At 48.1% G+C, this 15,504-nt stretch overlaps 3 protein-coding genes across 6 annotated transcripts; 2 read left to right on the forward strand and 1 right to left on the reverse strand.

The window, feature by feature from the left end:
• Nucleotides 1-26: 26 nt before the first annotated feature.
• On the forward strand, nucleotides 27-4,315 carry LOC131662789 (coatomer subunit beta). Of its 2 annotated transcripts, none has more exons than XM_058932714.1 (10): nucleotides 27-162; nucleotides 348-757; nucleotides 827-1,160; nucleotides 1,233-1,521; nucleotides 1,592-1,932; nucleotides 2,008-2,278; nucleotides 2,363-2,730; nucleotides 2,866-3,310; nucleotides 3,388-3,623; nucleotides 3,705-4,315. In XM_058932714.1, the coding sequence occupies exons 2-10, from the start codon at nucleotides 390-392 to the stop codon at nucleotides 3,933-3,935; spliced, it is 2,883 nt and encodes a 960-aa protein (XP_058788697.1). In that variant the 5' UTR covers nucleotides 27-162; nucleotides 348-389; the 3' UTR covers nucleotides 3,936-4,315. The 2 variants fall into 2 exon arrangements, with proteins under 2 accessions (XP_058788697.1, XP_058788698.1); XM_058932715.1 differs by having other exon boundaries at nucleotides 40-162; nucleotides 352-757.
• An 8-nt stretch (nucleotides 4,316-4,323) lies between these two features.
• LOC131662788 (transient-receptor-potential-like protein) lies at nucleotides 4,324-10,609 on the reverse strand. Of its 2 annotated transcripts, none has more exons than XM_058932713.1 (15): nucleotides 10,344-10,609; nucleotides 9,175-9,415; nucleotides 8,497-8,697; nucleotides 8,048-8,423; nucleotides 7,785-7,975; nucleotides 7,550-7,719; nucleotides 7,202-7,486; nucleotides 6,948-7,123; nucleotides 6,717-6,799; nucleotides 6,522-6,643; nucleotides 6,263-6,450; nucleotides 5,889-6,079; nucleotides 5,630-5,823; nucleotides 5,068-5,325; nucleotides 4,324-4,991 (listed from the first exon to the last, which is right to left on the reverse strand). In XM_058932713.1, the coding sequence occupies exons 1-15, from the start codon at nucleotides 10,515-10,517 to the stop codon at nucleotides 4,638-4,640; spliced, it is 3,204 nt and encodes a 1,067-aa protein (XP_058788696.1). In that variant the 5' UTR covers nucleotides 10,518-10,609; the 3' UTR covers nucleotides 4,324-4,637. The 2 variants fall into 2 exon arrangements, with proteins under 2 accessions (XP_058788696.1, XP_058788695.1); XM_058932712.1 differs by having other exon boundaries at nucleotides 9,175-9,424.
• Nucleotides 10,610-12,105: 1,496 nt separating this feature from the next.
• On the forward strand, nucleotides 12,106-13,972 carry LOC131662809 (histidine-rich glycoprotein-like). 2 transcript variants are annotated; one of them, XM_058932753.1, is made up of 5 exons: nucleotides 12,106-12,439; nucleotides 12,656-12,771; nucleotides 12,860-13,093; nucleotides 13,159-13,302; nucleotides 13,364-13,972. In XM_058932753.1, exons 1-5 carry the CDS (start codon nucleotides 12,298-12,300, stop codon nucleotides 13,523-13,525), a joined length of 798 nt encoding a protein of 265 aa, XP_058788736.1. In that variant the 5' UTR covers nucleotides 12,106-12,297; the 3' UTR covers nucleotides 13,526-13,972. The 2 variants fall into 2 exon arrangements, with proteins under 2 accessions (XP_058788736.1, XP_058788735.1); XM_058932752.1 differs by having other exon boundaries at nucleotides 12,860-13,302.
• The last annotated feature ends 1,532 nt before the right edge of the window (nucleotides 13,973-15,504 follow it).

The raw sequence follows: 15,504 nt of genomic DNA on the forward strand, positions 1-15,504 counted from the left end.
TCGCATCGCCGTGCAATGCGCGCATCGCCGCGAGTGCCGCGACAGGCAGCTAGTAAACGGCAGAGTTTGACACGTATGCCGTTTTCCTTGTTCCAAAATTATAAATGTCAATTACCTGTGGTACCTCGGCTCCCGAATTCTTAGCCGCATTGTAATTATCAGGTATGTCCAGGCAATTCGTTCTTCGTCCCTCAGTGCCAACAATTGTATTACCACGACAGCTGCTTATCTATCTTGCCACATAACCTTGCCACCCACTACTTGCTGTGTTGGTGGTCCCTTTCTCCTTATCAATATTATGATACATACGGCCACGCAATAAAACTTCCGATATTCGTTTTTCCTAGCAAGATTTAAGCTGATCAGTGAGTGTTGAGAACCTCGGCAAGATGACTAGCGTAGCAGACCAACCATGCTACACCATCATCAACCTCCCCACGGACACGGAGACTCTAAACGAGCTTCAATTAAAGCAGGATTTGGAAAAAGGTGACGTCAATACAAAGATTGAGGCACTCAAGAAGACCATTAACATGATTCTCAGTGGTGAGAGACTGCCTGGTCTTCTCATGACCATCATCAGGTTTGTTTTGCCGCTGCAGGATCATACCATCAAGAAGCTTTTACTCATCTTTTGGGAGATTGTGCCAAAGACTACTCCTGATGGCAAGCTCCTACAAGAAATGATTTTGGTGTGCGATGCTTACAGAAAAGATCTGCAGCATCCTAATGAGTTTGTCAGGGGTTCTACTCTGAGGTAGGACTTGGTTTATTGTTTGCATTGGTCAGGGAAAGTTGATATAAATATATGTGTCTTTTTCATCAGGTTTTTATGTAAATTAAAAGAGCCTGAACTCTTAGAGCCACTTATGCCTGCCATAACTGCTTGCTTGGAACACAGGCATTCTTATGTAAGGCGTAATGCTGTCCTAGCTATATTTACAATCTATCGCAACTTTGAGTTCCTCATTCCTGATGCACCAGATACAATTGCCAACTATTTGGAGAGTGAACAAGACATGTCATGCAGAAGAAATGCTTTTCTCATGCTGTTGCATGCTGACCAAAGTAAAGCTCTATCATATTTATCTGCATGCTTGGATCAAGTACCATCTTTTGGGGACATATTGCAACTTGTTATTGTTGAGCTTATCTACAAGGTAAATAAAGTATAAGCCTGTTTTAATATCTTCAAAAACCTTTAAATTAATTAATGTGTGACTGTTGTCCAGGTTTGTCTTGCTAATCCATCAGAGCGTGCTCGGTTCATAAGATGTATTTATAGCTTACTCAACTCACCAAGTGCTGCAGTTCGATATGAAGCAGCTGGTACATTGGTAACACTTTCGAGTGCTCCAACTGCTATTAAAGCTGCTGCATCTTGTTATATTGAACTAGTTGTAAAGGAAAGTGACAACAATGTAAAGTTAATTGTTCTGGATAGGTTGGTGTCTATGAAGGACAGTCCTAATCATGAAAGAGTTCTTCAAGATCTTGTTATGGATATTTTGCGTGTTTTGGGTAAATAAAATACTGTTGGAAATTAATTGAACACAATGAAGTAGTTACATTTTTAATTGTTTACTTATAGGATCGCCAGCTTTGGAAGTCAGGACGAAAACCCTCGCTTTAGCGATGGATTTAGTAACAACGAGAACTATTGATGAGATGGTACAGTTATTGAAGAAAGAAATCATAAGGACAGCTGGAGGAGAACAAGAAGATGCTGCAAAGTACAGGCAACTTCTCGTTAGAACATTGCACTCTTGCTCAATCAAATTCCCTGATGTAGCGGCGGCAGTTATTCCAGTATTAACAGACTTCCTATCCGAGAACAGTGAAGCAGCCGCAAATGATGTTCTTGTGTTTATTCGCGAGGCCATCCAAAGATTTGATAATTTGAGACCACTCATTATTGAAAAACTTCTTGAGGTATATTATTATCAGGTTACATTTACTCTGACTAAAAAATTGCTTTCATACAATAAATGTTAGTACATTTTTTAGGTATTTCCACAAATTCGCTCGGTTAACATTCATCGAGGAGCTTTATGGATACTCGGCGAGTATGCTACTTCCAAGGAAGACATTGAAACAGTGATGGTTCGTGTGAGGTCTGTTATGGGTGAATTACCTCTTGTAGAGGCTGAAAACAAGAGACAAGCTGGCGATAAACCTCCAGAAGAAGAAGAGGGTAGCACGCAATCTACACCAGCTCAGTTGGTTACTCCTGATGGAACATATGCATCGCAAAGTGCTTTCAGCACTACTTCAACAGGTAATTAAAGTTATTTACGTATCCAATTATGTCTCACATCAACTATTTTCGAGATTTTAATTGTTGCAAATATTGCTATTGCAGGAAAGAAAGAAGAGAAGCGCCCCGCTCTCGTGCAATACATGATGGACGGAGATTTTTTCATTTCAGCAGCACTGGCAACAACTTTGGCGAAATTGGCACTTCGCTACAAAGAGCTTGAGAAAGACTCCAAAAAGAGCAAGAGAATGCAAGCCGAATCTATGCTCATTATGTCAAGCTTACTGCAACTTGGTCGGTCAGGACTTCCAACCAAGGCTATGACGCATGACGATACCGAGAGAATTTTACTATGTCTCCGATCGTTGGCTTGTCCGACACCGTTTGTTCAAAAAGTTTTCACGGAGGGATGCAGAGATGCCTTAGGCAAGATGCTCGCTGCTAAAGCGGAAGAGGATTTGCAAAATCAAAAGGTATCGTTTTGTTTTTCTTGAAGAAAATCACGCAATTGTTGCTCATAGGTTATTTTACTAGCTTGTTGTACATGGCACTAATTTTTTAATTTTGAGTATTATTTGTTTTTTTGAAGAGACATTTCAATTTTACAGGCAAAAGAAAAGCCAGGCAACGTCGTACAAGTAGACGATGCAATCCATTTCTTACAATTAACCACTGGTTCAGACCTAACAAACGGAGTCAACGACGTGTTCGAGCAGAGCTTGAGCGCTGCAGTTGCTGGTAGACCAGGTGGTGAAAAAGATACGCCAACGCCAAATGCCCTGAGCAAGGTCACTCAACTCACTGGTTTCTCCGACCCTGTTTACGCCGAGGCCCTTGTTCACGTCAATCAGTATGACATAGTACTTGACGTGCTTATAGTCAACCAGACGGAGGATACGTTACAGAATTGTACACTTGAGTTGGCTACAATGGGTGACTTGAAACTCGTCGAGAGGCCACAGCCAATTGTTTTAGCGCCAAGGGACTTCGCTAGCATCAAGGCCAATGTCAAAGTTGCGTCCACGGAGAATGGCATTATTTTCGGCAATATTGGTAAATATAGTTTGCGTTTTAAGTGATTTATACAAGATTAAGATCTACAAGCTCTAAGGTTTCATTTCGTTTACTAGTGTACGACATTCATGGAGCTGCATCTGACAGAAGTGTCGTTGTTCTCAATGATATTCATATCGACATCATGGATTATATTGTGCCAGCAACTTGTACTGATGCTGAATTCAGACAAATGTGGGCTGAATTTGAATGGGAGAACAAAGTTTCAGTAAATACTACTTTATCAGATCTTAGAGAATATCTTGCTCATCTACTAAAATCCACGAATATGCGATGCCTTACTCCAGAAAAGGTAATTTTGTCAATAAATTGTGTATTATTAATGTAATTGTGAAATGTATTTTTTTAATTATAAATTTTTTTTAATTTCCAGGCCCTTTCTGGACAATGTGGATTTATGGCTGCAAACATGTATGCCAAATCAATATTTGGAGAAGATGCATTGGCAAATTTGTCGATCGAGAAGCCATTGAATAAACCAGATGCCCCAGTTGTCGGTCACATTCGTATTCGTGCTAAGAGTCAAGGCATGGCACTGTCGCTTGGCGACAAAATAAATTCTGCTCAAAAAACTGCTCAGAACAAAGTAGTGCAAGCAGCCTAATCGTTGGAATGAGTGCGCAGCGCACCCATTCCAGCGATTAAGCCGCTCAATACGGTTTATATTTCAACCGAGCGATAACTCAGCCGCGCCGCTCGCAGGTACCGTTGGCGGGAGACTTTGAATGCAGATGTATGTGTCGCTTCCACGGACCTTCGAGAATGCCACGGTACACGATAAATCATTTCGCAAATTGCATTGTTGCGCTTTACGACACGATGAACCTATAAACAGAACTACTGGGCACACAAAATTCATTTGGAATTGTACCATTGCGTTTAAAGATTCGCTTAAAGCGCTGACTTTGAAGAGAGATTGTTTTTTTGAAAATACGATAATAAGGTTGCATGTATTTGTAGTTAAGTAAATAAATATTATATATGTACACAGTTACGAATTTTTATTTACAAGTTTCCGTTATCATTCTTTTTTAACAAAACATCGATGACTTCATCATCGATACGAAAGCAATTGTTTTATAGCAATGAAGTTAACAATTACATTAGCTTAAGGCGTACGTATATTTACGTTTATAGGTAATAAATTATTTTTGGAGCTCTTTTGTACTTAGCTATGTCTATAATAATATCGTAACTCGAGTTATCTTATTCTATGCATTTGGTTTGAAAAGCCTTTAAGAAATCAGTGAAATTTATAGAAAATATTGCATTTAAATTTCCAAGTCAGTATTTCAAAATGATCACCTCACAGCCAACCTTTCCTGGGCGACTTTCTAGGCGATACACGAGGCGATCTACCGTCAACTCTCGCGTACCTCGGTTTCTCCGGTGTATTGGGTATAATCGCCAACTCGGGAATATTTTTAGGACTCCTTGGTCTTGGCCTCGCGATGTTGCTGCCGCTTACGCCTGGAACTCGAAGATTGTCCACCGAGAGTATCTCGCGATTGATCGGACTCTTGGGACGTGCAGCGTCTGGCGCCGTCGGAGCGTTCGGCTTGCGCTTTATCACTCGCGGGGGCGACGTTCGCGCGGGTATCAACTGGCCTGCCTTTGTCTGGTAGCGCTCGTCGATGTAGTTCACCGCTGAGTCGTTCATCTGCGAATCAAATTGCATATAATCATTAGCATAATAGCCGAAGTTGATTCGGTCGGAAGGTTTCTCATCGACGAACCTTCGAGTAATCACTTCTCGCGGGTGACGTCGAGCTCAAGCCCGATGCTCCCTCGAAGTCGCTGCTCTTCAGAACCTTGAGTACGCTATCGGGGTCGCTGGTCTCGGGCAGACGAATGGGCGAGAGCGACGGCAGCGGACTCGCCCGCGACAGCCGTCGCGCCTCCTCCATCACGTGTCGCAGGTTTTCCTTGTTCTTCAGCGACACTCGGTCGTTGCCCCGGCCGATCTGCGACTTTTGCACCGAGTTGTCGATCATCTGCAACGATTTTCGCGTTGGTGAAGCAACGCAAACTCGCCAACGGAGCGTCAGCGTGTTCGCGTGAAATTCGGTACTTCCGATTGGCAGGAAAATGGAATTGAACCGTATGCTCGCGAGAAGCCGCGCCGTTAGTTTGCCTAAATGGAATTACATTGTCCGATCGAGCGCGATCGAGGTCAACGAGATTACGAAACGCTAACGATGAAAAGCCACAGTGCACCGAGTCTTTGCTTGCATTCGACCAGTTCGACGATGACTCGAAGTGGCCGCTAGTACAGAGTGTACCCGTAAAAAGTCATACTTGCGACCATCGGCTCTCCGCCGACTTGAGCACAGCCAGTTTAGCAACCCTCTTCCACTTTTCGGAGAGATCCTCGTTCTCCGGTACCTGGGCGAGCCGGCTGATCTCCTCGCCGGAGTCCTCGGCGGGAGAGGCCACTTGAAAGTCCTTCATCAGCCTGCGCTCCCAGACGCGCATCTTCTTGCCCGGCACAGCTGCGACAGGCGCGACTTGGCGTTACGATTCGCCTCGAGACAGAGACCGAGCGACGTGTACGTACTGCGTTCGGTGGTGTCGGCGCCGTTGGTGTCCATGCCGTTGCGCTTGAGAATGTCGAGGAGCTCGCAGCGCCACGACGATACGTCGGACTTGAGCTCGTGAATGTGATCCTCGGTCACCGGCTCCATCTCGTGCTCCGAGTGAGCGTTCACCACGTAGCGCCAGATCAGAGCCTTCATGACGGCCCCGTACCTGTGTAGAATCCGCGTTTATTCGAACGAGCGCATGAATTCCCGCCGCGTCGACTTTGCCAAGTTTGATTAAATTTCAGATGCAGATTACTGAAACTCGAGCTTGATTCGCGACACGCTCCAGTTCCGATTCTTCCGGCACCTTTTTCCCCTCAACTACGTGAAAATTGCGCGAATAACTCACTTGTGCTCGCGCGCGCGCCTCCGTATGCTCGAGCGTTTGGCCATGCTCTTGCGCTGAATGCCGCACAGTCGCAAGAACAGCTTGGGATGGGGCAGCACGTTGAACGGCGGTGGGAGGGTGCCGCCCTCCTCGAAATAGCTCATCCACAGTTTCGTCCGAGCAAACTTCCACTCGGTGTCCGCGTGTTCCTGCGAGCAGTGGTAGTTTTTGCACAGGGAGGAGCGGTGTCGTCGTCGACGTAGACACGCGAGGCTCTTACCTCGATGATGGAGTAGCTGTTACTCATCATGGCGATCAGGAGGTTCAGCAAAACGATCACGTTGATTACCGAGTACGAGCCGAACATCAGCAGGCCCCAGAATCGCGTATAACTTTTGATACCTGAATGACTCAGATTTAGTTTTTCGTTTCGCAGAAAGCGCGGCAAGAAAAAGAAACGATATTAGGTCAGTACCGGTCAACTCGAAAGTATCGATGCCGATGCCGCCGAAACTCGCCCAAAATAAGCTCTGCACTGTCTCGAAGAGACTGCTGAACCTGAAATAAGCCAATGAAAATGAATTTCTAGCGCGCTCCCCCCATCTCCCCGTCACTCTCGTTCGCGGCTAATTTACGTAAAGGTACATCGCGCGTCAACTCTCGCGGGAGGGCGGGGCTGGTAAGTTTAATAGCGTCGCTCGCTCACCTGCGCCATCGCGCGCAAGCTTCCTGCGCGCCGTCCTCGCCTTCGAAGCACTTTTTGCGCTCCAGCTCGGCGAAGTACCAGAGTAATTGGTTCAAGCCGCAGGCGAACGCGAACAGCACCAGGGTGTAGATGAAGAAGAACTTGACGATGTCGATCACCATGCGACCCAGCGAGATCTGCAATTTCACTCGAGAGCGAACGTCGTTCGCTTCTCAAAAGCGAAAAACAGCGTTCGAGGGGAAGTAAGGGCGCACCTGCAAGGGCCCGAGATGCGGATTGATGCTGAACAAGTGCACGAGCTTGAGCGCGCTGAAGATATTGGCGGCGGCGAATAGGCCCTCGGCGATGAGTTGCGGATCGAAGTCGGGCCAGCTCTCCCGGGGGACCGTCGCCGCCTGCGGGTCGCCGTCGATCTCGGACATCTGCTGGAAGTAAGCGGCCACGCGCAGGATCGCCACGGCCACGTACAGGCTGTTGCGCGTGAAGTCGATGAAGTTCCACAGGTTGCGCAGGTACGAGCGCAGCCCGTCCACGTAGATCTGCGCAGGCGACAGTCAGCCGCGATCGTGAGACTCCGCCGCGGCCGGCCGCGTCGCGCTCACCTCGCGCATCTCCTCGAGGATGAAGCCCACCACGTAGACCACCACCACGACCTCGAGGCACGACGGGCCGAGTCCCCGCTGCCGGACCTGCCTGTCCGCGACGCTCTCCGCGCTGCCGAACCAGTCGACCAGCTCGTCCTCGAAGCGCTGCGACACCAGGATCAGCACCCCTGTCGACGAACGAGACACGGCTCGTCAGTGTCGAACGGCGAGCTCCTCTCCCTCTCTCACGTACATAGGAAGAACAGATACGAGGAGGCGTGAATGAGAAACTTCATGAAGGGTCGGCGCATCGTCTGGCCGATCCCCGAATCGGGCGCGAAGAAGTAAATGGCGCAGTAGAGTGGGAACAGCAGCGCCGTCTTGACCAGTATCCAGACTTGGCGCACGAGGCTCATCCGACGGAAGCCCGGCACCCCGTCGTACCTGCGCGCAACGTGGTGTGAAAAAGCGAAGAACGCGCCGGGAACGCTCGAGCGCGGCTCGTCGGCCGTCTACCATATGGAGGCGAGCAGCTGCTGCACGTGCGGGTGCGCGACGAAGGTCTTCTGCCGGTACTGGATCGCCTGCTCGAGCCTGGCGAGGTGCTTGCTGGGCTCGTCCGAGTGGTCGTCCGGGTCGTAATTGAGGATGGTGTTGAGCTCGGACGAGCTGCGCGTCTGCTGCAGCAGGTCCACCGCGAACCTCTCGACCTGCAGGCGCAGCGCCTCGTACTCCTCGCGGCTCTCGGGCTCGGCCTGGGCCAGCTCCCGCAGCTCCCAGCTCAGCTGGAAGGCCGTCATGAGGGGGTCCGGCGAGCTGAGGGCTATCAAGCTCGGGCTCGCCAGCGCCTGGTACTCGGCGATCCGCGTGCTCGACAGTCTCAGCGGGTCGCCTGCAAATTCGAGGCCGAGTTGGGCGCACCGTGGCGCTGCGCCCGGCCGCTCGACGCCGCGAGGCGCGCGTACCTTGGCCGGCTCGCAGGCAGTCGTCGCAGCCGCACTTGATGTCGTGGGGCATCGGCAGCGTCGCGCCGCGGTCGAGCAGCAGCTTCAGTATCTCGTAGTTGTTGCGCTGCGCCGCCAAGATGAGCGGCGTCGTGTCCGGTGGGTAGCGCGCCAGCGCCGAGTCCACCTTCTGCCAGCTGTGCACCACTTCCTTGTCGCCCACTGCCGGACACGAACGCAGACGCCTTTCTCTGCTTTACGCTTTCTCGATGGGCTCCCGCGCGGGGATCGCGCGGATCGCGCTCGCCGCGTTTTCCAATCGTTTGCGCAATCACCGAATCTTCCGACTTTTCCTTGCGACTCGGACATTCGTCGCGGCTTCGATCATTCGCAGCCTCGTCGATGAATCATTGGATAACGGCAATGGTGCAATCGCGCAATGGCAGTAATGCCGAATGAATGCAATTCAGCGGCAATTCCTACTTTGAATTTGTCAACTCGAGCAAGTGCGACGACAACTTTCCGAGAGGAAAAGCGCGTGCGGCGACGAGGATAGCGGTATCGACGCGATACGCCGCGCAGAGCTAGAATTGACATCGAGACCGATTAAAATTCCGCCGGGCAGAAATAATCCGCGCGGGGCGAAGTGCGACGGGACGAGGACGTCGGCAAAAAGCAGAGGCAAAGCGTTAAACTCACGCTTTCCAGCGGCCGCCGCCTCGATCTCGCTGTTGCGCAACAGTTCCTCGTGCTCGAGCAGCAGTTCGACGGCCTCGACGAACTCCTGATTGATGGCGTGCAGGAGCGCATCCTTCGTGTCGACGCCCATCACCACCAGCAGCTCCAGCATCTCCAGATTCTCCGACTCGATCGCCAGAGTCAAGGCCCCGCGGCCCAAGCTGTCCACGCAGTTCACGTCGAGCTTGTGCTCTTGCGCCGCCTGTTTGGCCTTTGCAAATTGGATTGACTCGCGTAAGCTTCTCGAATGCAGCGCGCGCCCGCTTGTAAACGCAATCGGGCTGTGCCCGCCGCAACGTACTGGATTTCATGCGCGCAGCTTCGCCGAAGTGCCAGGCTTTTACGCGAAACAAAGGATTCTCCGGCCTTTCCACGGCGCAACGTTCGCGCGCCACTCGAGAGACGAAGCGCACTTGTTTGCGAGCCATGAAAAACCTACTTTTCGAAGCTTACGTCCTTCGATTAGTGAGAGCCAAAACAAATATTTATTAACGAGAAGGACAATCTAATTTCGTGCGCCGAAAGTTTGGCCCCTTCCGGACGATAAGCTTCTAGCTGGCTAATACAGTTACTCGGACAAATTAAATGTCATCCAGTGGGCATCGTTGTAACATTCCTCGCTCGCTCAAAATTCCAAGGCTGTCTCTCGCCAACAATCATCGTAATTGGCCTAGGTGAAAACCGTTGGCGTAATTAATACGAGCAAAGACATTATTCAAATTATTCGTCAAAGCCTCTCGATAATTCTTTGGGCTTTATTCTAATGCGAATTCACGAGCAAACTCATAGTTGAAAACTCATCGATTATGATCGACCGGGTTGCATCCTTGTACTTTTAATTATCATAATTACCACTTTGGCCGAGTCATGTTATATTTTTTCAGCGCTCTCCCCACCCTCCTGGCATACCCATAGCGTGCGCACGTGTCATTATTGTGTACACGTGGGGGAGAGCAAGTTGACATCCAACATCCACACACGCCGATGACACACATTCTTTTCCCAATACAACGCGCATATGTACATAGACATTTAACATTAAATACCGAACACTCGCTAGTGAAAGGAAAAAGAAATAAAGAATAATGATTTCGAAGACGATTGATAAACAAAAGGTGAATGAGTCGTACCGATTGCTTGCCAGCGGCGAGCAGCATGCGCCTGACGTTTGTCAGATCGCCACGTTCCACAGACAACAAGTACCTCTTCTCCTCGATACTCAAGGCTCTGGGAAGTCGAAAAGAATAATCGGCATGCCGGTGTCTCGCGGCGTCGGCGGCTTCCAGCTCCTTGTCGTTCACCATTTTTTTTTTTTTTTTTTCTCCGCTGTCACTCTCGCGGCGAGCACATCGGGCGCGATAAAAAGAGCGGCAAGAGAGAAGCGCGGCGCGCGACATGTCGCCCCTTATATATGCGTGCTCTCGGCCGAAGCTTTACAATTGAATTATGCCGGACATGGCCGAGACCCTATTGAGTTCACAGGTATACGCGTGTAGGCTTGCGCTGCGTCTCGCGCAAGCGCCCTCCTTTTCTCCGTCTCTCTCTCTCTCTCTCTCTCTCTCTCTCTCTCTCTCTCTCTCTCTCTCTCTCTTTACACCTTTTCTTCGTTTTACAGCGTACAGTCGCGTGGCTGATACGCTTACTTGCCAGCGATCACCGCTCCGCACCTCTCCGTATCTCGTTAAGGCTGGCGCGCGTGAGCGCCGCTTTGGCTCGCGGTTGCGTCAATGTCGGTCGACATACCCGAGCGATCTTCGCCCCGATGTCGTCGCATGCACGTTTCTCCTCCGCACGTGAATAAACACCCCGATCGGATTTACCACCCTCCGAACACACAGCCATGTCGAATCATATTTTTTTTTTCTCGTCTCCTCTTGTTTTTCGCTCGCACGTCTAATTGATTGAGTGTAATTTGATAGTTTTCGCTCGACGAGCTCTCGTAACGAGGAGCGAGTTATTGGGTGCGAGGCGAGCAACAACCAAGCGGTGGAACTCGTCGAGCGACAGCGTCAAATGCGTGTCCGTTCGCCAAGTTATCGAAAGATTCACGCCACAGTTGCTACGATCGAGCGCTGAGACAGCAGTTCCGTCGGCTTCTCATTACTTTTTTTTTTCTTTTTATTTTTTTTTTATTAGCCACAGTCTCGCTTTCTTGCTTCGTCTGGAAATTTTAATGCAATTATCCGTTTGCGTGGTCTGTGCTCTGATCGCGATTTTAATCGGTTTATTTAGACCAACACACAATCTTCAAGCGTTTGCCCGCGGGTGGATGCGGAGTCGGCGATTCTTTGAGGAAACGTAATTAGCGCAGTAAGAGTGAGTATTCATGAGGGATTCCGTCGTATTTAAATGGTTATCGCAGACGGCACGTAACTGACCCTCAAGCTTGCAATGCGAATTACGTATCGGAGTATTCGGACAGTGCAGTCCGAGCACTTTTTACGTAAGCAAGTAATCCGATTGGTCGAGTCGACCGTATGAAAATAAAGCGCTGCCAGGATAAATATCTGCGGAGCTTCCGAAGATTCCGCGCGGCGCTTGTTTCGTCAAGCAAATCATCGGCGCGTCATTTCAGCATTCGCGGAAGTGCGAATGCTTAAGCGCGCAAGAAAGAGCACGTTTCGAGGCGGGTTTTCAGCGCACTAATAAGATCAGGTGGCATTACTCAACGTATCGAAGCGATTGTTGTTTGCTTTTAATAAAGTCGCGCGTGCACGGGTGTAAGGCCATTATGCCCGTTGACGTCATCGACCTACCAACAGGCGCCGCGGCGGCGAGGTAAAAGCTCCGCGCGAAAGCCGTCGTCTCGCAACGGCGTCGGCCGCTGAAAAATAAGGATACTTTGTTTAATTGAATTACGATCTGGCTTGGCAGCGAGAGAAACGACGTCGTTATCGATTCGCATCGGAAGAGCAACGAAAGCGAGCGAAAGCCGCGTGTCATCGCAAAGCCAGCGAGAGAAAAAGGCGCATCGCGGTCATCTTCCGGTTAACGACCAAGCGACGCAGCAGCGCTTTAGTCGTTGCTCGACTGGTGAAACCGTCGCTTCGAAGACATATACGCCCGTACGGTTCGGAGAAGAGGATGAGGAGGATCTGCTCGTTACTCGTCGTCGCGAGTTTCATGGTGGCGGGGTGCGACGCCGGTGTCAGGAAGTATCTCAGTCGGCCACTTAGGTTTAGATACGCCATGGCCGATCAGGAGACTTCGGCTACTGCTGCGAAAGGTCAGGATGAATATTTCACGAGCTTAAACTGCTATTTACTTTCCATTTCGCGGTACTCTACTACTTCGTAGTTGTGTAGTTTTCGAGCGACCTTGATAAACATTGTACTCGTAAGTAACATCGGCGTAGCGGGTATATCCCTTCTAACAAGATACTTATTTTTTACGTGAATTCACAATTCGATAATACGAAAGGAAAACCGTCTTGTTCACACAGACGAGCAGCACCACTCTGCAGAAGAGGAGCATCCTAGAGAAGAAGAGCACGTGGACAACGAGCACTCCGAGCATGACAGCGAATATCACGAAGACCGAGGCAAAAAAGGCCACGAAGTACGTTACCCGTAATGCTCTCTGCTCAGTCGAGTCTCAGCGAGTCGTTCGAGCGCATTTAAATACTAGTAACGGTCACGTATCACAGGGCTACAAAGATTACGAGGAGCACGAGAAAAAAGACGACAAGCATCTGAAGAAGGACCGAGATGAGCAGCATTTCAAGGAAGCGAACGGCGACGAAGGTTCGAAGCACCACGACGAGGATCATTACGTTGATCATCGCAGGGACGAGAAGGACGAGAAGTCCGTCGAGTTCGGAGAGGAGGGAAAGCATCAAAAGGGTCACAGTACCAAGGGCGAGCACAATATCTTCAAGAAAGTGCGTCTTCTGTGGCATCACCAAGCGCGCACCGAGTTCATTCTCGCATTTTTTTCCTTTCGCAGGACGAGTACGAAAAGAAGGATCAGTTTTACGACGAGTTTCACGAAGACGGCGAGCACGAGAAACACAGCGATCATCATCGTCACCACGGTGCCCACGGCGGTGGTCATCGCGATTCTGGCCACGGTGGTGGCGAAGAGCACGAGGTATGCCCTGCGAAATTTTATTGCTCTATTCTATTTATTGCACCGTCCCTGTCTACTCTAGGCCAAAGGAGGAGAACACGAGAAACATCATCACGAGCGCCATCATCGTAAGCAGGACGGCCACGAGGAGAATGAAGCCCAAGACCATCAGAGTCATCACGACGATAAATTCGTTAAAAAGGGCGGCAATTCCGATGGAAAAATATGGTCCCACAAACATTGATCGCGATTTTTTATAAACGTTATTTTTGCAATTCCGCCGGGAGAAAAGTCATTCGTACGATAGCGCGTTTAACCGGAGACTGACGAACCAAGAGCGACCGAGACGCGTAAAGCCATTAAGAGTCTCGGACAAATTTCTTTTGATACAACGACATTTGCAACGTTACGTTTCGCAACGCGAGCGTTCGCGATGTCGACACTCAATTCCAATTATATCGCGGTCGGAATCGCAATAACTGCCTTCGGATATATAGCATCGCGACAGTAGCATCGTGAGAAACGTCCGCTTCGAAAGTGAAAACAGTGGCTGTGAAATTGGTTACACTCCGTTAAACCTCTGAGCTACGCAGTGTGCCTGCGATTGTCTGTGTACGTGTCGGATTGGCTGAAATCTGTATTACATTAATCTTATTCTATTCGTAAATAATGAAATATTTAGATGAAGTATCGACACAAATATGCAGTTATATGTAGATATAAAGATCATGTAAATTTTGCATGTTTTTCCAATACCAAAAAATAAAAAAAAAATTTCACGATATATCCTTTTTCACTTACAATCACATGTATATTTCATTGAATCTTCTGCGACAAGTACTGAAATAGCTAATTAAAGTACTGTTCTTTATAATTTGTAAGTTTAAAATAAAATGTATGTGCGTTAATTAGACTGGATCGGCAATTCATTTAGGATTCTGTCGCGTGCATCCGTTATATTCACCTCTCGGATCAATTAACACTCGAGCAAAGAAAAAAACAGCTGCAATGAAAAAGAAGTCCTTCAGAAGTCAGTTATAACTTATTGCTAACAAATCCCAGTAAGATTGCGCCGATGAAAAAAGTTTGTATAGAGTTCGGCAAAAGTTGGAAGTGATTCCTAAAAGTTGAGTCCGAGGGATCGTCAATTGGCAACTTTCTTAATATATTGAATAATGAGGATAATAACGAAGGTCGCTTTTCGTTAATTATTATTTTGTACGTAACGCACGAGAGAGACAGTTATTAGAATACAAATATAAAAGATATGTACGAATCTTTGCGTCGGCATAGAAGCGCGGAAACAAAATGTAGGATCCTCTGCAAAAAAAAAAAGAAAAAAGAAAACTCGAAGAAAAGGAAACGTAGTGTAACAGTTGTCATAATGACATAATTGATCGATGTCCGAAATCTCGGCATAAGCAGCGGCCAACGGAAGTGTGCAGCGAGGCGCAACGGGAAAAAGTTAGCAGACGAATAGCTGTCACGATCCTTGAAATGGATCCTTGTGCAACAGCAGCGAGAAAGGAGGAAGCCTATCCGGGGATTGACTGCGCGAAATCGTCATATCATTCGCGAATAGCCTTATTGTTATCGAGGTGATATAATTGCCGAGACGCCGTCGATTCAACGCTCAGTTGTCAGTCAGCCTATCGACGTGATGGATGGCTTTGACTGGAGGACCGCCGCCACGGCCTTTGTGATATCGATACTTATGGTACATTTTTGCACGATTTTTATCCGCTTTTGTCGCAGTGACTTGTTCAAGTGATGAGTGAAGTTTTGATTTGTGCGACTAACTTTCTTGATAACAATTGGCCGCTCTTAATTCACATTTGCTTAAAAAATGCAATGTGACCAGAGCTAGAGAGTTTTTCACTGAAGAAAGGCGAGCAAATTATTTTGCGACGTTATTAAAATTTTTATCAAGTATGCAAATGCATGGACGTTATCATTGCAATTGAATCGCGAATATGGATACGAATGAAAAATGTTTTCATGGCCAATGAAAGGTCGCAAAACCAATTTGTTTGTTTCCCTTGATTGAAAAAACCTGGTCCTCGTCACATTCTACGATTTCGACATATAAATCTAAGGGCATTTGTATACAGCAACACTAAATTTCTAATCATAAAAATTATAAAGATCATAAAATTAATCTTTTTCGCCAATATAATAAATGAATATATAACTCGTTGCAATATAATGAATGAATAAGCAGAT

Source organism: Phymastichus coffea, unplaced genomic scaffold (genome assembly GCF_024137745.1).
Source record: "Phymastichus coffea isolate CEN01 unplaced genomic scaffold, Cenicafe_Pcof_1.1 PCOF00028, whole genome shotgun sequence".
Classification (NCBI taxonomy): domain Eukaryota; kingdom Metazoa; phylum Arthropoda; class Insecta; order Hymenoptera; family Eulophidae; genus Phymastichus; species Phymastichus coffea.